At 44.8% G+C, this 23,150-nt stretch overlaps 1 protein-coding gene across 4 annotated transcripts in view; it reads left to right on the top strand.

The window, feature by feature from the left end:
- Positions 1 to 309: 309 nt before the first annotated feature.
- Positions 310 to 23,150, top strand: part of LOC118364133 (rho guanine nucleotide exchange factor 2-like) — an 85,055-nt gene continuing 62,214 nt past the window's right edge. Inside the window, exons 1-5 of one of the 4 annotated variants that reach the window (XM_052489646.1) lie at positions 310 to 434; positions 2,593 to 2,782; positions 3,204 to 3,409; positions 4,081 to 4,120; positions 4,297 to 4,492. In XM_052489646.1, coding sequence (XP_052345606.1) covers positions 2,703 to 2,782; positions 3,204 to 3,409; positions 4,081 to 4,120; positions 4,297 to 4,492 — 522 coding nt within the window. In that variant the 5' untranslated portion in view covers positions 310 to 434; positions 2,593 to 2,702. Of the gene's footprint in view, positions 435 to 2,592; positions 2,783 to 3,203; positions 3,410 to 3,597; positions 3,830 to 4,080; positions 4,121 to 4,296; positions 4,493 to 12,659; positions 12,952 to 13,157; positions 13,275 to 23,150 lie in introns of those variants that run through there. The other 3 variants (XM_052489648.1, XM_052489649.1, XM_052489647.1) reach the window with 3 other exon arrangements.

Here is a 23,150-nt window from a genome sequence, read left to right as displayed (position 1 = left end):
CTCCTCTCTTCCCCTCTCTCTTTCTCTCTCTTCCTCTCTCTCTCCCCACCATACCTCTCCCTTCCCCTCTCTCTCTCTCTCTCACCCTTCCTCTCCCTTCCCCTCTCTCTCTCACCATACCTCTCCTTCCCCTCTCCCTCTCTCACCCTTCCTCTCCCTTCCCCTCTCCGTCAGATGACTCCCACACCTCCTCACTCTCCTCGTCTCCCAGGCTCCCCGTCATATCTGGGAGGTCGCTGCATCCCATGTCCGGCCCCCCCACCCTCCTCTCCTTGCCTCTCGCCTCCCTCCCTCCTCCTCTGGAGGGGTGACACTACGTCGGACCCCCCCCCCCCCTCCTACTGTCTCACAAACAATCTGGACCACCTCCGCAGGCACAGCTGGCAGCCTGGAGCAATGATGTATGGCTGCCCCCCGCAGTACCAGCAACGCAGGTAGAGGGCGCACTAACGACCAATACTTACTAGTCCAGTGGTCAACAACCCGCTTTAGGTACAAGACTACAAGTTGCCCATAGAGACAGATCTAGGATCAGCTTACCTTCCTCAAATCCTAACCTTTATCATTAGGGCAAGGGAAACCCAAAACTGACTTCACATCAGTGTCGAGGGTAGAGGTTGATGGTGCCGACGGAGAAGGGGCAACATCTTACGAGTTCCAACCTTTGCTCAATAGTGACTTTTATCGCAAACTTAGACACAATTTGCTGCTACCACTCTTTATTTTACTCTTATTATTATCTAACCTGATAACTAGTCACTTTACCCTGCCTTCATGTACACATTAAACTGCATTGTTGCTTAAGGGCTCATAAGCAAGCATTTCACAGTAAAGTCTACACCACTTGTATTCGGCGCATGTGACAAAACATTTTTGATTTAGATTTGATTTGAGTGAGATAGTGATTTGAGTTAAATTCACAGCTTGCAACTCAACCATGTTCCTGGAAGGCTGCGAGAATTTAGGAGTGAACTGTGTAGGATTATGATAGCTATGTTCTAATATTTGTTTTAGGGAATGGCTGATCTAAGACCAGTGCTACCAGTATATAACTTCCCACACATATAGTCAATGCTGTTGTTATCTCTGGCATTCCTGCTCTAACTGCTGGTGTTCTTATCAGTGCTGTTTTAGCTGGCCCTCTCCTACTCTCTTATTTGCTCATCTCTTCTGCTCCTAATTCACTGGGCATGGCAATGTTCTCTTTCCCCTCTCTCTCTCTCTGTCTTTGTCTATCCTTTATCTATCATTCTTTTTCCACCCATTTATCCAAGATGTTGGCAACAATTTAGATTTGTAAAAATATATATATATAATTTTAAAAAATCACTAACCTAACCCCACCACTAACCCCACCACTAACCCCACCACTAACCCCACCACTAACCCCACCACTAACCCCACCACTAACCCCACCACTAACCCCACCACTAACCCCACCACTAACCCCACCACTCCTCCCCTGATTGGAGTAAACAAATTAACAAGAACACTTCTACTTTTATTTGGTGGTGGAGGGTCCGTCATGGTCTGGGTCGGTGTGTCACAGCATCATCGGACTGAGCATGTTGTCATTGCAGGCAATCTCAACGCTGTGCGTTGCGGGGAAGACATCTTCCTCCCTCATGTGGTACCCTTCCTGCTGTCTCATGCTGACATGAACCTCCAGCATGACAATGCCACCAGCCATACTGCTCGTTCTGTGCGTGATTTCCTGCAAGACAGAAATGTCAGTGTTCTGCAATGGCTAGCAAAGAGCCCGGATCTCATTCCCATTGAGCACGTCTGGAACCTGTTGGATCAGAGGGTGAGGGCCATTCCCTAGAAATGTCCAGGAACGTGCAGGTGCCTTGGTGGAAGAGTGGGGTAACGACTCACAGCAAGAACAAGCAAATCTGGTGCTGTCCATGAGGATGAGATGCACTGCAGTACTTAATGCAGCTGGTGGCCACACCAGATACTGACTGTTGCTTTTGATTTTGACCCCTCTGTTCATTGACACATTATTCAATTTCTGTTAGTCACATGTCTGTGGGAATTGTTCAGTTTATGTCTCAGTTGTTGAATCTTATGTTCATACAAATATTTACTCGTGTTAAGTTTGCTGAAAATAAACGCAGTTGACAGTGAGAGCACATTTCTTTTTTGCTTAGTTTACATACTATGTAAATGTTACGGACACCATTTATTTTACAATGGTTATCTTTTGTTTGTTTTTACTCCTGTCCTTCCGCTACCCTCGAGCCCTCCCATCTATTTCTGAAGACCATCTAGTTTGATTTCTATTTGCCTTATATTTGTAACTGTGCTGTTTAACAAAAGTTCTGAACCTATATACATTTTACGGACACAGGATACAATTTGGGGGAGGGAGAGAGGGCTCAGAGACAAACCAGAAGTATAAGTGCAGCCGCCAGCAAATAAAGCCGGGTCATCAACACAATGTACTCTCAAAAACAAGAAGAGGGTCAATCACTAAGCTACAGCCTCACACACTCAGGATGAGTGACTGCTGCTTTCTTTACTAGACCTCTACTCCACTCCTCTCCTATTTACTCAACTACTCTACTGTGTCACTACCCTCTCCCCCAGTGTGAGTCTGGAGGGTTTCGACACAGAAGAGATGGAGCAGGTACTCCTTGGGGCCCTGGAGGGGTTCAGCAGAGGGGGGCGGGACCCTCGCCGAGCCCCCATCACCACCTATGGCCAGGAGCTGGGCTCCCTGCTGTCACTCACAGAGGAGGAGGCGGGCTGCCAGACCCAGCTCTTCTCCCCATTTGAGGTGAGGCCTAGTCCAGACTGCCAGGATTGAAGCTTCAGATGAATTATCCTGTGACTGGCGTGTGTGTGTGTGTGTGTGTGTGTGTGTGTGTGTGTGTGTGTGATAAATATAATTTGCTGACATGAATGAGATAAAGTAATCTTATTTAGAACACAGACAGTAACACACACACACACACAGTCACATGCACACGTCTCGTGCAAGCAGTGGCAGCACGTCTTGGGTTATTTTGTTGCAAATACATACAGCCACTCACTGATGCTCTTGTCTTTGTTTATTATGGAATGAGCTTTTCATACACTCTCTTTCTCTCTCCTCTCTCTTGCTCTCTCCCTTTATCTCTGTCTCTCTCTGTCTCTCGCTCGCTCTCTCCCCTCTCTCTATCTCTCTCTCTGACACACTGTGGCCCTTGTCGTCTCAGCTGCAGGGCTTCAGTGCCTCCGCTCCCTCCCTGTGTGCCAGTCCCAGTCTGCGCCAGCTACCCAAAGCCAACCTCCACCCTCCAACCCACGCACACACTCATACACACTCTCAGACACCTCACACACTCACAAAACCACCACCATCATCAGCCTTGCCATCGCTCCTACTCAAACTCCAATTCCATCTCCCAACGCCACTACCAAGGTAGGACAGTAGGACTCTTCATTTGTGAGTGTGTGTGGGGACTCTCTCCTGTTTTGAAGGGCAGATATTAGTGTGTGTGTGTGTGTGTTTCTAGCTGTGTGCAGCTATGCGGAAGCCTTCTTCCTGTGTTTGTTCTCACTGTGGGCTGCTGCTGCTGTCATTAGCCACGGAACAGAAAGCGCTGTGTTCTCAGGCTCTCCTATCTCCTCTCTCGCTCTCTTCATTTCACCTTTTGCATGTTCACTATTCATCCTTTCATTCCACGGCATCGGCAGAGATCGTTTTAATCACTCCTTGATGGTCTTTAATCAACTGTCTTCTGTTATTTCATCCTTGTCTGCCTTCATGCGTTTTTAACTCTTGGTCTCAGCCATCATTTGGATTAGCTGTGTTTGCCAAGAAGCTGCAGAGCAGACAGAGGTTTGTCACTTTCAGGCGATGCACTTCAATCTATCTGGGATTGTGTGTGTGTGTGTGTGTGTGTGTGTGTGTGTGTGTGTGTGTGTGTGTGTGTGTGTGTGTGTGTGTGTGTGTGTGTGTGTGTGTGTGTGTGTGTGTGTGTGTGTCTGTGTCTGTGTGTGTGTGTGGATGGATAGTTTTGAGATAATGGGATGACTAAGTTTGTTTCCTTTGTGTCTGTCTGTCTGTCTGTCTGTCTGTCTGTCTCACAGAGTCTTCCCTGGGCTCTGTATTTGGGGGTTCCACACAGAGGTGAGTTGTCTCTCTCTCTTCTTGATTACCGTTGTTCACTCACAACCCTATAGAGCACATTATCTCATCTGTGACTGAGTGCTTTTGATACACATCCCCATAGTAACACACCTTTTCCTCTAAGCGGAACGCCAACTCCATTTATGGAAGGATGTTTCTCTTCACCTCTTTCTCAGTGTGGATGAGGAGCTTGGTGAGCTGTGGAGGCAGGAAGACAGGCAGCGGCTGGGCGAAGAGAGAGAGAGGTGGAGGGAGGAGAGAAGGACGGAGGGACTGAGGGGTGCTCCCCCCGGGGAGGAGAGGGGGGAGAAGACAGGAAGGCCTCTGGGACGCACCTTCAGCTTCCTGCGCAAGATGGCCGTCCAGCGCAAGGTGAGAGAGTGAGAAAGAGAGAGAGAGGAGAGTGTCGGTGTGTGTTTCAGAGTGTCTGTGTCTCTCTGTGATTGTGGGTGCATGTGGATGTGACCCTGTCACAGCTGTCACTATGCAGTAGAGTACTTGAGTAGAGCACAGGACCATCTCTGAGGACAGAGAGTTGGAGTTTGGTAGTAGGCTAGCTTCCCCTGCAGTGTAGAGTCCCAGCAGTGAACTTCCACCAGAGAGGAAGTGACAGTATCTGCTTTATTTAGATTCAGCTGTGAACCCCCCCCCGATATCAATTTTACCACAACCGAGGCAAGGCCCTCCAATTCAACACATATGCTGTTTGCCAAGACTGTAACACAATGATACATGTACAACAATATTGTCAAAGCAGTAACCACAACAGTATTATTCATTATGTTGGGCGAGGCTCTCTCTCTTGTGCTGCTTAGATTATTGTTGACGATATCTGGCTAGCTGAATTGCAACATGCTCTTGATTTCTGATAGAACATTTTTAAGTGTTTGTACTAGTGGGTTGTGTGTGTGTGTGTCTTTATTGTAATGACAATCTTTAAACAGCAGGGGGAGACTCTGTTTTGGGAGTTGGATATGATGAGTGAAGTGGAATAAGCAGCACTGTGGCCCTCAGCAGAATGATGATTGGCCAAGTTGATGATTTAGACCTTCCACACTTGAACTGAACGTGGGTACAGCTGGTGTTCTTGTATGTGTGTTATTTGTGTCCTACTAATCTCTGGTGGACAGACGGACGTCTCATAACTAGTATCAAGAATCTGATGCAATCACGCAAGATTTAAATTCTGAGTTTCAGAGATTACTGTCCTACTAATAAGCCCAACCAAAGAGCAGTATGCACCATCACACTTTTTGGAAAAAGTATATTTTCTTTTGACATGTAACACACTCATATATGTAACATTTGATGTATTCTTGTCTGTATATTGTGGTTACGAAAACGGCTATAGTTACAGATTGGTAGCCCCGATTTGAAATCCGCCTTTTTAATAATAAAAATACTAAGAGCAAGGGAGACTAAAAAAATGCCCTACCAGCCCCTCCAGACTAAGTCCCTGATTTAAGACCCTCTGGGTTGCCAGATTCCTCCGAGGTCCTTATCACGGGGGGGTTGCCAGATTTTGATGATCAGCAGTTCATTGACGCAATGACATCATCGCCTCCGTCTCAGATGGCCTGTTAGAGACAGACAGCTGCTGGCCCTGTTTGATGGAGCTATTTCTGGTGTGTGTGTGTGTGTGTGTGTGTGTGTGTGTGTGTGTGTGTGTGTGTGTGTGTGTGTGTGTGTGTGTGTGTGTGTGTGTGTGTGTGTGTGTGTGTGTGTGTGTGTGTGTGTGTGTGTGTGTGTGTGTGTGTGTGTGTGTGTGTGTGTGTGTGTGCCTGTGGTGTAACCAGGTATGTGAGGTTTGTCCACAACCTTGGTGCTGTATGTTTGGTGGCTAATGGACTCCAGACCATAAGGTCGAGATGAACGGACAGACAGACAGAAAAGAGACAAATAAGAGAGAGTGAAAGAGAACAGTAGTCAGAAAGAAAGAGACTGAGCTCACTTCTCCAGACCTTTCCTCTCTACAGCAGTTATGAGCTCTCTCTCTCTCTCTCTCTCTGTCTCTCTCACTATAACATGTGACGTCTCAAGAAGTCAGCATGTGGATGAGTCTACTTTGGAATGTAAATCAGTGTGCTTCTGCTGTGTCTACAGGACTGTCTGTATTCCAACTGACCTCAGTGTTATACAGAGCTAGCTGAGCTGGCTCTATATGTTAGACAGAGACATCTGGTGGCTTTAGATTAAGCCCAGTACTCTCATAATGATAATATGTCATGTCTTTCAGACTGGAGGGAGCTGAGAACAGAACACATTACAAGATCACAAGTCTGTTATTCATATACTCTTAGAAAAAGGTTTCTTCGGCTGTCCCCATAGGAGATCCCTTTTTGGTTCAAGGTTAAACTTTTTTGGTTTCAGGTATAACCCTTTTGGGTTCTACATAGAACCCTCTGTGGAAAGGGTTCTAACTGGAACAGAAAGGGTTTAACCTTGAGCAAAAGGGTTTAACCTTGAGCAAAAAGGGTTTAACCTTGAACCAAAAGGGTTTAACCTTGAAACAAAAAGGGGTCAAGGTTTTTTCTAAGAGTGTACCTGTACAAATGTGTCTTATACTACCCTGAACAAAAATGTAAACACAACATGCAACAATTTCAAAGATTTGACTGAGTTACAGTTCGTATAAGGAAATTGAAATCAATTAATTAGGCCCTAATCTATGGATTTCACATGACATGGGTTGGCCTGGGTGGGCATGGGTGGGCATGGGTGGACATGGGTTGGCCTGGGTGGGCATGGGTGGGCATGGGTGGACATGGGTTGGCCTGGGTGGGCATAGGCCCCCACAAAAGGGCTTTATTACAGAAATAAATACTCCTCAGTTTCATCAGCTCTCAGGGTGGCTGGTCTCAGACGATCCCACAGGTGAAGAAGCCGGATGTGGAGGTCCTGGGCTGGCGTGGTTACAAGTGGTCTGTGGTTGTGAGGCCGGTTGGACGTACTGCCAAATTGGAGGTGGTTTATGGTAGCAAAATTAACATTCAATTATCTGGCAACCGCTCTGGTGGACATTCCTGCAGTCAGCATGCCAATTGCACGCTCCCTAAAAACTTGAGACATCTGTGGCATTGTGTTGTGATAAAAATGCAAATTTTAGAGTGGCCTGTTATTGTCCCCAGTACAAGAACCGCCTGTGTAATGATCATACTGTTTAATCAGCTTCTTGATATGCCACACCTGTCAGATGGATGTATTATCTTGGCAAAGGAGAAATTCTCACTAACAGGGATATAAATTCATTTGTACACAAAATTTGAGAGAAATACGCTTTTTGTGGATGTGGAACATTTCTGGGATCTTTTATTTCAGCTCATGAAACATGGGACCAACACTTTACATGTTGAGTTTCTATTTTTGTTCAGTGTATGTTGAGTAGGAGGAAGTTATGTCTGTAGATAGACACGACCCTCGCTTAAGAGCAAACACATCTGGACAACATGTGTCTTGGTTTTGTTGGTGTGTGTTCACTGTGTCCCAGGGGAAGTGTGTGTGTGTCACTATGTTTAACAGGGAATGTACTTAACAGTTTTGTGTACATAAAAAAAAATGTATTGGTATTTAATAACTCTTGGCCAAAGTCACTATTTTCCCTTCAATCCCTCATTCCCCCTCTCTTTTCCCCGCTCTCTCTCTCCATTAGCTCAATCTCTCTCTTTCCCAACTGGGCAGTTACTGCTTCGGGTGGCAGGATTGCATCAGCAAGCTGGCTTTTCTCCTCCACTATCCCTCTCTCCCCAGCCCCCTCTCTCTACATCACTCCACGCCAACTCCTCCGTTCATTTGTCTCAATCCCACACCATTTTCCTCCCTCAATGCCTCCGTTTCTCTGCGTATTCTCTCTCTCTCTTGCACTCCTTTCTGCTATTCTTCTCTGCGTATTCTCTCTCTCTCTTGCACCCCTTTCTGCTATTCTTCTCTGCGTATTCTCTCTCTCTCTCTTGCACCCCTTTCTGCTATTCTTCTCTGCGTATTCTCTCTCTCTCTTGCACCCCTTTCTGCTATTCTTCTCTGCGTATTCTCTCTCTCTCTTGCACCCCTTTCTGCTATTCTTCTCTGCGTATTCTCTCTCTCTCTTGCACCCCTTTCTGCTATTCTTCTCTGCGTATTCTCTCTCTCTCTCTTGCACCCCTTTCTGCTATTCTTCTCTGCGTATTCTCTCTCTCTCTTGCACCCCTTTCTGCTATTCTTCTCTGCGTATTCTCTCTCTCTTGCACCCCTTTCTGCTATTCTTCTCTGCGTATTCTCTCTCTCTCTCTTGCACCACTTTCTGCTATTCTTCTCTGCGTATTTTTCTCTCTCTCTTGCACCCCTTTCTGCTATTCTTCTCTGCGTATTCTCTCTCTCTCTCTTGCACCCCTTTCTGCTATTCTTCTCTGCGTATTCTCTCTCTCTCTTGCACCCCTTTCTGCTATTCTTCTCTGCGTATTCTCTCTCTCTCTTGCACCCCTTTCTGCTATTCTTCTCTGCGTATTCTCTCTCTCTCTTGCACCCCTTTCTGCTATTCTTCTCTGCGTATTCTCTCTCTCTCTTGTACCCCTTGCTGCTATTCTTCTCTGCGTATTCTCTCTCTCTTGCACCCCTTTCTGCTATTCTTCTCTGCGTATTCTCTCTCTCTCTTGCACCCCTTTCTGCTATTCTTCTCTGCATATTCTCTCTCTCTCTTGCACCCCTTTCTGCTATTCTTCTCTGCGGTCCCTTCTACAGTCCCCTCTCCATTTCTCTCCCTTTGCTTTTCTCTCCACCCTTTCATATATCCCCTTCTTCCTCCATCTTTCCATCATTTTCTATTCTCCCTCCCATTTTCAGTGTCTGATAATCTCTCTCCGCTTCCTCTCTTCACCACTCTTTGTCCCACCCCTTCAACCTCCCTCTTTCCAACTCTCGCTCTCTTTTCCACTTTTATCTGCCCTATTCCAAATGTCCATTCTGAGGTAGTGGGAGTTTTTAAACAAACTGAGGCAGGCAGAACAGCGGATATGAAACTCATAAAGAAGCCTGCGGAGGGCCAGAGAATATTAGCCAAGCAAATATACCCTGCCCACGTCTCGCACCACAGCCGTTCCATATCCTCTAATATCCTATCATACCAACATGTTCACTACTAACTGCTCTTCGTCTCTCTCCTCTCTCCATTCCCCATCATCACTCTCTTTATCTCTCGCGGTCTTTGTTTTTCCATTCATCATATCGGAAACTCTTACGCGAAGGGTGATGTCATAGATGCTTATAATTGTTTATGAGGACTCTTTCGCTAAATGACGTGCTCCTCTTTTCTGTTTTGAAAGGGAATACTGTTGCCCTCTTATCACGCTGTTACACATTTTCTCATTCTCTAACACACACACACACACACACACACACACACACACACACACACACACACACACACACACACACTCTCTTTCTCTCACTCACTACGTATTGTGAAGCGTTGTTGTCTCCCTCACAATAACTCTTCCGAGGGTTAGTGTGTGACAGTGTCACTTAGTGACTTGTGTGTGTGATGTTGGTTGACTATGCTCAATAGTATTGTACAATTTCCAACACCTGTGTGTTATATCATACCACCCAAGTGCCGCCAGGCATCGCACGCACACGCTCACACTCACGCACGCATGCATGCAGTCTCTCCCACACACACGCACGCATGTACGCACACGTGTGTGTGTGTGTGTGTGTTTGACAATTGGCAATTGGTATCAGATGAGGACTCATGAAGAGAAGATGACGACCTGAGAAGACTGAGGAGGAGCTGGAGAGGATCACAGTGGAGAAGGAAGGATGCAGATAGCCCTCAACTGAACCAGAGAAGAAGAAAGAGAAACAGAGAGTGATAATACATAGTGCTCAGAGAGGTGGAGACGGAGAACGTCCAGTAAAGTAGAAATTGTGTTGAAAGCAGAGAGACTGAAAACGAGTGGGAGGATGAAGAGGCAAGGTCACACAGGCACAGTCCTGTTAGAGAGAATGAATGGTGTGATATTGCAGTTTGTTGGACCGAGTTGTACAGAGGTCCATTGGCTGTGGGTGCATGGTTGGGCGTTTTCCTCTCTCATTGCTCTCTAAATGTAGCCCTGGGCCACTCTCCTTATTTAACCTCCCCTTCTCCCTATTTTCCTTCTCTCCATCTTAACATGCCCTCTATCCCTTTACTATTCTTCTCTTTTCCTTGTTCTATTCCCAAATACATTCACCTTTACTTTTTACAGTCCACATTTTGCCTTTAAGGCATCACCTCCCAACAGATGGTATCTCTCCCAGTCCACATTTTGCCTTTAAGGCATCACCTCCCAACAGATGGTATCTCTCCCAGTCCACATTTTGCCTTTAAGGCATCACCTCCCAACAGATGGTATCTCTCCCAGTCCACATTTTGCCTTTAAGGCATCACCTCCCAACAGATGGTATCTCTCCCAGTCCACATTTAGCCTTTAAGGCATCACCTCCCAACAGATGGTATCTCTCCCAGTCCACATTTAGCCTTTAAGGCATCACCTCCCAACAGATGGTATCTCTCCCAGTCCACATTTAGCCTTTAAGGCATCACCTCCCAACAGATGGTATCTCTCCCAGTCCACATTTAGCCTTTAAGGCATCACCTCCCAACAGATGGTATCTCTCCCAGTCCACATTTAGCCTTTAAGGCATCACCTCCCAACAGATGGTATCTCTCCCAGTCCACATTTAGCCTTTAAGGCATCACCTCCCAACAGATGGTATCTCTCCCAGTCCACATTTAGCCTTTAAGGCATCACCTCCCAACAGATGGTATCTCTCCCAGTCCACATTTTGCCTTTAAGGCATCACCTCCCAACAGATGGTATCTCTCCCAGTCCACATTTAGCCTTTAAGGCATCACCTCCCAACAGATGGTATCTCTCCCAGTCCACATTTAGCCTTTAAGGCATCACCTCTCAACAGATGGTATCTCTCCCAGTCCACATTTTGCCTTTAAGGCATCGCCTCCCAACAGATGGTATCTCTCCCAGTCCACATTTAGCCTTTAAGGCATCACCTCCCAACAGATGGTATCTCTCCCAGTCCACATTTAGCCTTTAAGGCATCACCTCCCAACAGATGGTATCTCTCCCAGTCCACATTTTGCCTTTAAGGCATCACCTCCCAACAGATGGTATCTCTCCCAGTCCACATTTTGCCTTTAAGGCATCACCTCCCAACAGATGGTATCTCTCCCAGTCCACATTTAGCCTTTAAGGCATCACCTCCCAACAGATGGTATCTCTCCCAGTCCACATTTTGCCTTTAAGGCATCACCTCCCAACAGATGGTATCTCTCCCAGTCCACATTTAGCCTTTAAGGCATCACCTCCCAACAGATGGTATCTCTCCCAGTCCACATTTTGCCTTTAAGGCATCACCTCCCAACAGATGGCATCTCTCCCAGTCCACATTTTGCCTTTAAGGCATCACCTCCCAACAGATGGTATCTCTCCCAGTCCACATTTTGCCTTTAAGGCATCACCTCCCAACAGATGGTATCTCTCCCAGTCCACATTTTGCCTTTAAGGCATCACCTCCCAACAGATGGTATCTCTCCCAGTCCACATTTAGCCTTTAAGGCATCACCTCCCAACAGATGGTATCTCTCCCAGTCCACATTTTGCCTTTAAGGCATCACCTCCCAACAGATGGTATCTCTCCCAGTCCACATTTAGCCTTTAAGGCATCACCTCCCAACAGATGGTATCTCTCCCAGTCCACATTTTGCCTTTAAGGCATCACCTCCCAACAGATGGTATCTCTCCCAGTCCACATTTTGCCTTTAAGGCATCACCTCCCAACAGATGGTATCTCTCCCAGTCCACATTTAGCCTTTAAGGCATCACCTCCCAACAGATGGTATCTCTCCCAGTCCACATTTTGCCTTTAAGGCATCGCCTCCCAACAGATGGTATCTCTCCCAGTCCACATTTTGCCTTTAAGGCATCACCTCCCAACAGATGGTATCTCTCCCAGTCCACATTTTGCCTTTAAGGCATCACCTCCCAACAGATGGTATCTCTCCCAGTCCACATTTTGCCTTTAAGGCATCGCCTCCCAACAGATGGTATCTCTCCCATGCATTGCCCAAATGGGAGGTTTTCATAATTATGTTTTTGCCACGTCAACAGGCAAACTCACATTATGTGGCTCAAGTAGCACAGTTTAATAATTGAGGTTTCAAACAACTATAATCTGAATTGTGCTGTAAATGTACAGTAAAACATTGGGGCCACCATAGACTGTACATGGGCACAACTCATTTAGCTAACCCCTAAATATGAAGCCTAGGTTTTACACTCCGAGAAACCTTCACCTCCAGAGGTGTGGTTAAAAAAAATATAGCCACAATCTGATTATTGGCTTTTCATTACGTCTCTTTCCCAGTGGGCGGGTTAAGTACTCAATACTCATCTGTGGTTGGTGAAAAGAAGGAAAGGGGTGTTTTGATCTGAATACCTCCGCATTCAGAGGCGCGGCTTAAAAATGTTCGCTCCTCCTTCAGAGTGCCGAGTCCGAATTTCCTGCATGAGAAACCGTTCAGTTGTTCGTCGAGGCCCGTACTCAGACATATGGGGAAAAGTTAACGGATTCGCCTTCCATGCGCTATTATCTGACGTCGCCTGTTCCACTGGAAATGTTAAACTGGGATTTTATCTTCGTTTAAGAAAACATTGTAATAAAGTGAAAGAGAAGGATTGGAGATCACCTTTGATTTAAATTGAGGATCAATCTCTGTTGATCCCGTCCTCGTTATGTCCCGTGTCACTGAACCGCTGCCAAAAACGCGTCAAGAGAGAATGAAAGAAATCAATTTACGGGTGAGTTTGAATCGTCATATGGATATATAACTGTTCAATAAAGTATTCAATAGCATAGATAATACATTTGCATTTTCAATAACAATTTGTTAAAATGTAGAAGGCCACTAGTAGCCTATATCAATAGTTCTGTAACATGGGTTATTCTGACATTTATAATAGCCTACATGTGTTTATTATATAAATACATAATGATGTCTTTACAGTAAAATACAGCAATGACTTGGAAATCCCCCATTTACTCATTCCGGGTATACCAAGAGGAGTAGGGGAAACGAGGGGGCTCCCTTAGACTCCTGCTTCGTATGGTGGCACCTGGCAATGTAATGAAACAACCTTTTTAATAATGATTTAGACTACTATTAATGCTAATGATTTTGTCTACTTTGTCAATGTTTGTCCCGCCCGTTGCATATCATAGAAAACCATATCGCTTAGCAAAAGGGTTGCATAGTGCGGCACAGTAGCCAAAGCTTGAGACCTCGAACACGTTGTCCGAGATAGAGGAAATAGTTTGGGGGAGGGGGGAAAAACCGCAAGTGTGTGTGTGTCTGTCATTGGTCTAGCCATGGACTATACGGAATATTACGGATCAATGTCGAACAGTAATTGCAAAATGATGCAGTTACGCTATTAGACACATGACACGTATTCAAAAATGAATATTGTTCAACTGTTTTCTGAGAGAGACCGTTGCAAATGCTCTATAACGGTATACGTCAAAAAGATGCCTATAGCCTATTCTTCTAATCATTGTATTTGTTATAAGTCTCCCGGGCTCTGTTGTCTGTCTTCGCCGTGTGCTTTGGTTGCTGCAGCATGATGATAAGGATACATTGTCTCTGTTTCGCAGTAATTGTACCATGCACTCTGAAAGTGACAAGGGTGGATGGACTATAGCACAGTTGTGGATGTGTGATGCCACATATGCTGCGGAGTACTAGGTCAGACACTGATACTGACATATCCACATTTCCATAATACAAGTATGTTTATTGAATCTCTACCATTGTTGTTGTCAAAAAGTAGTTTCTCAATAGCACCCCCCAAGAGTGTATCTAGAACCTAAAAGGGTTATGTGGCTGTCCCCATAGGAGAACCCTTTGAAGAACCATTTTTGGTTCCAGGTAGAACTCGGTTGGTTCCATGTAGAACCCTTTCCACAGAGGGGACAGCCGAAGAACCCTTTTGGAACCCTTTTTTCTAAGAGTGTATGGCATGGCTAACAGATCAGAAGGTTGAATGTGTTTGTGTTAGTTTACAAATCACTTCTTGTCTTGTGTATCTGAGTTCTACTAAACAAGTGTGGTCATGTTGTTTACTGTCTCTTCACACCTGTTTAAATCAGAAGCATTTCTACAAGTTTATCATCCGTTTAGTCCATGTCATCTGTTCACTTCCCTTTCCCAGCCTTCTCTTCTCCAACACTTTGGATTCAGATCTGGTCCAGGTCTTAGCTTTAACAAAGTCCTCTGAGTATCATTTTATTTTATAGTCTTAGAACATGGTAATAGTACATATCCTTCCTCTCTCCTATAGCCTGTCTACCCCTCCTCCCCGCTGAGGGTGTGTATAACCTGTTGGCTTTGTGTTCCTGGTTTGTGACAGGTTATACAGGTGTAATATGATCCTCTTGCTTTATGCCTAATCATTATTGCAGCAGTTTTAATTCATCATCTTACTGCTTCCTGATCAGAAGGTAAAATGTGTGTGTGTGTGTGTGTGTGTGTGTGTGTGTGTACAGTGAATGTGTGCTACTATCTCTGTGTGATGTGTACTGTGAGGTTGGTTTGTGTGTATTCTATGATACCTTATCTCACTGTTTTGTGTGTGGTTGAAGTCAGAGCTCAGATGTTTACAGGGAAGTGTACAGTTCCTATGGAAACACAAGTGTCAATGTAGTTCTTTCTGTCTTGCGTAGCCTTTTGTTTGGTCAACCTTTAATGGAGAAGGCCACAAGAGAAGGATTTGTTAGAACAGGATAGTGGAGAAAGTACAGCTGTTGTGGGCATATATTGTAAGACCCAACCAAGTAGTCAGAAGTCCAAACATATTCACCAATGGCAACATTACTAATTAAAATCACATTGTGTGTGTGTCATTGTGTTGAGGGGAAATGTTAGTGGGTGATGCCCACTGAGTCAGAGAGGTTAGAGTGAGGGATTTCTGTGTGTGCATGCGTACGTATTTGTTTGAATGTGAACGTGTGTGTGTGTGTGTGTGTGTGTTCTTCGTCTGACTGTGGGATTTCAGCCTTTTGGCCAAAGCTAATTTAGCATCCCAGTGCCGTGACCTCCACCCCCACTAGAACAAGCAGACCCAAACACACATGCCAGCAGATGTGACTGGTGGAAAGGCATCAGGGCTGGCATGCATAGTCACACGGAGCCACATGCCAATACAAACTTGCAGTGCCAGACAATCACATATGAAATACTCCAGGGCTCAATGTCTACACAGACAAATGCGTACACACACACACTTCTGGACTGTGTATATGTGTGAGAGAAAGAGATTTGGCATTGGCGTACATTCAGATTAGCCAGAAATCCCATGTTTCATGCATTTCACAACCCAACCCTTTCTTTTCTCTTGGGGGTTCCATTGCTGTTCATTGGACCCTATGCACCCCAGCAAAGTTGCACATCATTGGGTAGAATGTGGGGCAGGACAGAGCAGGGATTGTGATATATAGAGCCCTGGGGGAAGATGAGAGAAAGAGAGCGGGAGTGAGAGGGGGTTTGAGTGAAATAGATGGAATTGGAGAGGTTGGGAAGGGATAGCGGATGATAGAGAAAGATATTGTGCGTGTGTGAGAAAGAGGGAGGAAGCTCTCTTGTCAGTTGTCACAGGGTCTCCATTGTACCAGTTGGGGAATGGCTCTGACTGGTGGGCTTTTCCCACATTATCTCTCCCTCATTGCTGTGCCAATAACTCACTGCACACCTAAGTTGCTTTAGATATATTCTATATATTTAGGGCTTTCCTATTGCCGAATCATATATCAGAGTTTTAAATCTGTCTGGAAGACTAATATTATGAGATGTGTAGTTGACGTAGGCTGAAAGTGTCTGGGTGAGTCAGAAAGACAGGAGGTGAGTCAGTCCTTGCCATATATATCTGTTTGAGACAGGCGAGGAGTGTCTGTGTGATCAGCCTGTTGTATTCTCATTATGTGCTCTAGTGGTCGGTGCCTCCAGGAAAAATAGCTAGGAGTCTAAATTGAAGACCTACACTCTTAGCATTGCACGCATGCACACACACACTCCAGTTGTCAGACTGACACAGTGCGCTCTGTCCTTAAACCCAAGGCCATAAAATCCGTAATCTTAAAGAAGCCTTTTCCTGATCATGTGACCTCAGAAACCTGCAATCTGCCAATATGACTTATGACCTGTAACCAGAGGTGGGACCAAGTCATTGTTTTACAAGTAACAAGTAAGTCTCAAGTCTTAGCACTCAAGTCCCAAGTCAAGACAGTCAAGTCTCAAGTCCTAAACTTTGAGTTTTGAGTCCTAAACAAGTCATAATGTGCTCTTCACCAAATGTGTGATCGACTATCGAGGATAGCTATGGGGCGCAATCGGGCGATGTAGGCTTGGACACAATCGCCCAACCTTGTTTTAGGATCAGCAGTAACATCAGGCAGGATTTAGGCTACCAACTGCCTAGCCAGTTGTAACTCGATGTTCACATTCCCGCACTGACTGACTGTGTGGAGGCTCATTGATTTAATGTTACGCTAGCCTACATGATACACTGTATATAGCTGTCGGCTATATTAGCCACGACTTACCGTTCTTTGTGCAGTTTCAAATGTCGAACAAAGTTGGAAATTGTTGCGCCTCCCGCATGTTTTGCAAGTTTCAATCTGTTTTTTTTTGTTGATACAGCATTGTCTTTATATCCGAAAATAATAATTTGGGGTATCATCTTTCCAAGGGCTCCATCTGAATTCACCTGCTGACGTTCCTCTGCACTGCCACGCACAACTTTTTCTCAGCTGGCACAATTTGATTGACTGCTGTCCGATTCAAACTGTAATTTGTTAAATGAAGAGTTGATGCACTGCACACTTTTTTAATAGCATCATTTTAATATTTGGGCTTGGGGAGGGTATCAAGTCAGTTTGAGTCAAAAGGCTCAAGTCCAAGTTAAGTCATGAGTCGTTCGTGTTAAAGTCAAAGTCGAGTTGCAAGTCATGTGACTCAAGTCCAAACCTCTGCTTGTAACCATTCCTTCTTCAGATCTGCAGCCCAATGAGGGGAGACAGATGGAGACCGTTGAATCACAATGGATAAAATATTTTAAAAACTAAGGAGTTGATGATAAAAAAATTTGTTACAGCAAATCAAGTCTGACATTTTAAAGTAGAAAGCACTAACTTTAAAAGCCTTTTTAAACCTCATACACTACACATTTGAATTTCCTGATGGGCAGGAAAATTCTTAGCAACAAAAGAATGATCAAATTAAGATCCCACATCTGTATGTGACATGCTGAAAGACAACAATTAAAGTGGGGAAGTAAGTGAGCGGATGTCATTATGTACTCTTAAAACCCCAAATATATCAAATATGTTTTACCTAATCAAAGCGGCATGTAGACTTCATTCATTAAGGTTAAATGGTGACCTGTTGGTTCCATTCATGCTATTTTATAGGGGCCCAGTCCGAGATCAGCTTGTTTCAGACAGTGCCATAGAGAGGACATTCTTCAGTGCAGACTCATAAAGTGGACATGCATCATATGTCTGCAGGCCCAGGAATAAGAAGTGCCCAGTTAATGGGCCTGAACCGCTCGGTCATGTGACAAAACAGACCATACACTGTACAACATACATGCACGCTAGAGGTCGACCGATTAATTAGGGCCGATTTCAAGTTTTCATAACAATCAGAAATCAGTATTTTTTGGGCGCCGATTTGCCTATTTTTTAAAATGTATTTTACACCTTTATCTAATCTTTATTTAACTATGCAAGTCAGAAGAACACATTCTTATTTTCAATGACGGCCTAGGAACAGTGGGTTAACTAACTGCCTTGTTCAGGGGCAGAATGACAGAGTTTCACCTTGTCAGCTCGGGGATCCAATCTTAACCTTAACTAATTCCAACGCAATAACGACCTGCCTCTCTCGTTGCACTCCACGAGGAGGTACGCGAATACAGTAAACGAATGTAAGTTGCTAGCTAGCATTAAACTTATCTTATAAAAAACAGTCAATCATAATCACTAGTTAATTACACATGGTTGATGATATTAATAGATATTATCTAGGGTATCCTGCGTTGCATATAATCTGACTGAGTATACAAGTATCTGATTGAGCGGTAGTAGGCAGAAGCAGGCGCGTAAACATTCATTCAAACTGCACTTTAGTGCGTTTTGCCAGCAGCTCTTCGTTGTGCGTCAAGCATTGCGCTGTTTATGACTTCAAGCCTATCAACTCCCGAGATGAGGCTTGTGTAACCGAAGTGAAATGGCTAGCTAGTTCGCGCGCGCTAATTGTCGTTGTGTTGCTTGTTCGAGTTCAGGGAGGAGCGAGGAGAGGGACGGAAGCTATACTGTTACACTGACAATACTAAAGTGCCTATAAGAACATCCAATAGTCAAAGGTTAATGAAATACAAATGGTATAGAGGGAAATAGTCCTATAATTCCTATAATAACTACAACCTAAAACTTCTTACCTGGGAATATTGAAGACTCATGTTAAAAGTAACCACCAGCTTTCATATGTTCTCATGTTCTGAGCAAGGAACTGAAACGTTAGCTTTCTTACATGGCACATATTTTACATGGAACATATTGCACTTTGTTTTTGCATTATTTAAACCAAATTGAACATGTTTCATTATTTATTTGAGGCTAAATTGATTTATTTATGTATTATATTAAGTTAAAATAAGTGTTCATTCAGTATTGTTGTAATTGTCATTATTACAAATAAATAAATAATCAGCCAATTAATCGGTATCGGCTTTTATGGTCCTCCAATAATCGGTATCTGTGTTGAAAAATCATAATTGGTCGACCTCTAATGCACGCACACAAACACTTGTGTTCATGGGTTAACACTACACATGAAAAGTTCTTCCCATGAGGCTAAGGCCTGTTTTAACACTCAAAAGTGTGCCCACACACACACTTTAACACCCAACAGAGACATAATCACACACACATGGACACACCATCTCACCTTCTGTCGACAGATCACACACTGTCATTGTGGTCACCAGTGTGTGACTGCACCTGTGTAAACAGTGTTGCTTTAGGGGGCTGTTCTCACAGTCAGCCTGGTAACGGGTTCACCTCACAGCAGCTGACTAGACCGGTAGGGGAATGGACCAATCCCATGGGGAGGGAGGAGAGAAAGTGAGAGAGAAGGAGGACTAGAGATTGAGGAAGAGGAGAGTGACAGGTTTGATTGGCTACTCAGTCACATAGCTCCAGCCAAACACCATGTTCCCCACTAACGTTTCTTCTCCACGGTCATAGAGCAGTGGAAGACTTCCGTTTGAGTTGTCAGGATGGCGAGTGATTACGAAGGGGGGAGGAAAGAAAACATTTAGGAGAAATAAGGATAGGTGGAGGGGTGCTTAGTAGTCTGTAGGTAAAGGACTTTGTATAGGGGGTTTGGGTGTTGCAATAGCTAGCATTTTATTACAGGTGTTTTCTTTGGAGTCTTAGCACTGCCTTTGTGAAACCCCCACTAGAGGTGACTGAGTGGGGGTCAGGGGTGGAATCCAAACTAACTAAAGCCAGAGTCACAGGAAGTGAACTCATCAGAGAGCTTCTTAAAACAAACAACACCCTGTGTGAACCTGATGACTCAGTCAATAGCCCCAGTTCCCCCCTCACACTCCCCCTGAGTGGCTGCTACTGGGTTGAGTCTGCTACAGTAATTACCCAACAGACTGAAATACTGTAGCTTCATCACAGTGCCCTGGCTTTCATAAACACTGATTTGAATAGAAGGATTACTAGTGAAAACCTATCTACTCATACCTATCAGGGGAAAATGCACAAAAGGAGACTATAAATTAGAGCTGGAGCCAAATATTGATATAATTTTGTCCAAAATGTATATTGCGATATGTAACTACATAGATTTTTCCCCCAATCACTAATATAAATTAATATTAGTGCATAGCCTGTGATGGCTCTCTCTGACCATTCTGAAATGACTGTCAAGGCATAGATAGTTATCACAGCTGGAGCTGAAAGGACCTGGCCTACCATCTGAGCTCGGTCTCCTCTCTCCTCCGTCCTCATCACAGACGGACAAAAAGGTACTCTTCATCATTTTGAATTGAAGAGGTGCACTAAACTGGAATATACTTCAGTGAAAACAGTAGTAACCCTAAATACCCAGATACCTCTGTTTAGTAGGCTAACAAAGACCAAGAGCATTCAATTTTATGTTTTGTCCTGTGGTCACCGACAACAACGAGACAGCCTATAGGGAGGAGGTCAGGGACCTGGCCGTGTAGTGCCAGAACAACAGCCTCTCACTCAACGTGATCAAGACAAAGGAGATGATTGTGGACTACAGGAAAAAGAGTACTGAGCACGCCCCCATTCTCATCGACGGTGCTGCAGTGGAGCAGGTTGAGAGCTTCAAGTTCCTTGGTGTCCACATCACCAACAAACTAACATTGTCCAAACACACCAAGACAGTCGTGAAGAGGGCACGACAAAATCTATTCCCCCAAAAGATTTGGCATGGGTCCTCAGATCCTCAAAAGGTTCTACAGCTGCACCATCGAGAGCATCCTGATTGATTGCATCACTGCCTGGTATGGCAACTGCTCAGCTTCCGACCGGAAGGCGCTACAGAGGGTAGTGCGAACGGCCCAGTACATCACTGGGGCCAAGCTTCCTGCCATCCAGAACCTCTATACCAGGCTGTGTCAGAGGAAGGCCCTAAAAATTGTCAAAGACTCCAGACACCCTAGTCATAGACTGTTCTTTCTGCTGCTGTATGGCAAGCGGTACCAGAGTGCCAAGTCTAGGTCCAAGAGGCTTCTAAACAGCTTCTACCCCCAAGCCATAAGTCTCCTGAACATCTAATCAAATGGCTACCCAGACTATTTGCATTGCCCCCCCAGCCCCCTCTTTTACGCCGCTGCATGTACATATTACCCCAACCCGGTGCCCCCACACATTGACTCTGTACCGGTACACCCCCTGTATATAAGCTCAGCAAAAAAAGAAACATCCTTTCACTGTCAACTGCTTTTATTTTCAGCACACTTAACATGTAAATATTTGTACGAACATAACAAGATTGAACAACTGAGACCATAAACTGAACAAGTTCCACAGACATGTGACTAACATAAATGGAATAATGTGTCCCTGAACAAATAGGGGGTCAAAATCAAAGTAACGGTCAGTATCTGGTGTGGACCCCAGCTGCATTAAGTACTGCAGTGCATCTCCTCCTCATGGACTGCACCAAATTTGCCAGTTCTTTCTGTGAGATGTTACCCCACTCTTCCACCAAGGCACCTGCAAGTTCCTGGACATTTCTGGGGGGAATGGCCCTAGCCCTCACCCTCCGATCCAACAGGTCCCAGACGTGCTCAATGGGAATGAGATCCGGGCTCTTTGCTAGCCATTGCAGAACACTGACATTCCTGTCTTGCAGGAAATCATGCACAGAATGAGAATGGCATTGTCATGTCAGGTTCATGTCTGAGCCTGCAGGAAGGGACAACTGTCTTCCTGTAACGCACAGCGTTGAGATTGCCTGCAATGACAATAAGCTCAGTCCGATGATGCTGTGACACATCGCCCCAGACCATGACGGACCCTCCACCTCCAAATTGATCCCGCTCCAGACTACAGGCATCGGTGTAATGCTCATTCCTTCGGTGATGAATGTGAATCTGACCATCGCCCCTAGTGAGACAAAACCGCAACTCGTTAGTGAAGAGCACTTTTTGCCAGTCCTGTCTGGGCCAGCGATGGTGGGTTTGTGCCCATGGGCGACGTTGTTCCCGGTGATGTCTGGTGAGGACCTGCCTTACAACAGGCCTATAAGCCTTCAGTCCAGCCTCTCTCAGCCTATTGCGGACAGTCTGAGCACTGATGGAGGGATTGTGCGTTCCTGGTGTAACTCGGGCAGTTGTTGCCATTCTGTCCCTGTCCCGCAGGTGTGATGTTCGGCTGTACCGATCCTGTGCAGGTGTTGTTACATGTGGTCTGCCACTGCGAGAACGATCAGCTGTCTGTCCTGTCTCCCTGTAGCGCTGTCTTAGGCGTCTCACAGTACGGACATTGCCATTTATTGCCCTGGCCACATCTGCAGTCCTCATGCCTCCTTGCAGCATGCCTAAGCCACATTCACGCAGATGAGCAGGGACCCTGGGCATCTTTCTTTTGGTGTTTTTCAGTGTTTTTTTCAGTGTTTTTTTAGTAGAAAGGCCTCTTTAGTGTCCTAAGTTTTCATAACTGTGACCTTAATTGCCTACCATCTGTAAGTTGTTAGTGTCTTAATGACCGTTCCACAGGTGCATGTTCATTAATTGTTTAAGGTTCATTGAACAAGCATGGGAAACAGTGTTTAAACCCTTTACAATGAAGATCGGTGAAGTTATTTGGATTTTCACTAATTATCTTTGAAAGACTTTTGTCTCACTATTGTTATTTTACTGCTGCTCTTTAATTACTTGTTACTTTTATTTCTTATTTTCATCCATGTTTTTTTAAACTGCATTGTTGGTTAGGGGCTTGTAAGTATTCGGCGCATGTAACTAAGATGATTTGATTTAGTTGATAGTTAGCATGAAAAAATAACGATTAAATATGTTTATTGATTACGAAAAACAGATTTCCCCTGATGAAGATGCCTCTGTTATTTTATGTCGTGGTGGAAATAGCTGTAACCATAAAACACTGGTATGTGGACTCCTACTGTGCAATAACTCTCTCTCTCTACTGTTTATGTGTGCCGTACCTTTTGTAAGGAATTGTTCCATAAGTCAGTTTGTGCGTGTTTATAATATGTGTGTGTTCAGATGTAGGATCTTAATTTGAGCCAGTTTGGTACAGCAGGAAAGTAATCCTTCAAAAACAGGAAATGTTCATTATTATGTAGATTATAATGAATGAACATTTTTGTAGGGGTTATGCTTTTCACAACGGGAAAATCAAGTCTGAAATTACTAAATGGAAATTATAAACTTCA

The sequence above is a fragment of the Oncorhynchus keta genome, chromosome 31 (genome assembly GCF_023373465.1).
Source record: "Oncorhynchus keta strain PuntledgeMale-10-30-2019 chromosome 31, Oket_V2, whole genome shotgun sequence".
Lineage (NCBI taxonomy): Eukaryota > Metazoa > Chordata > Actinopteri > Salmoniformes > Salmonidae > Oncorhynchus > Oncorhynchus keta.
This window is presented reverse-complemented; position numbering and strand designations above follow the sequence as displayed.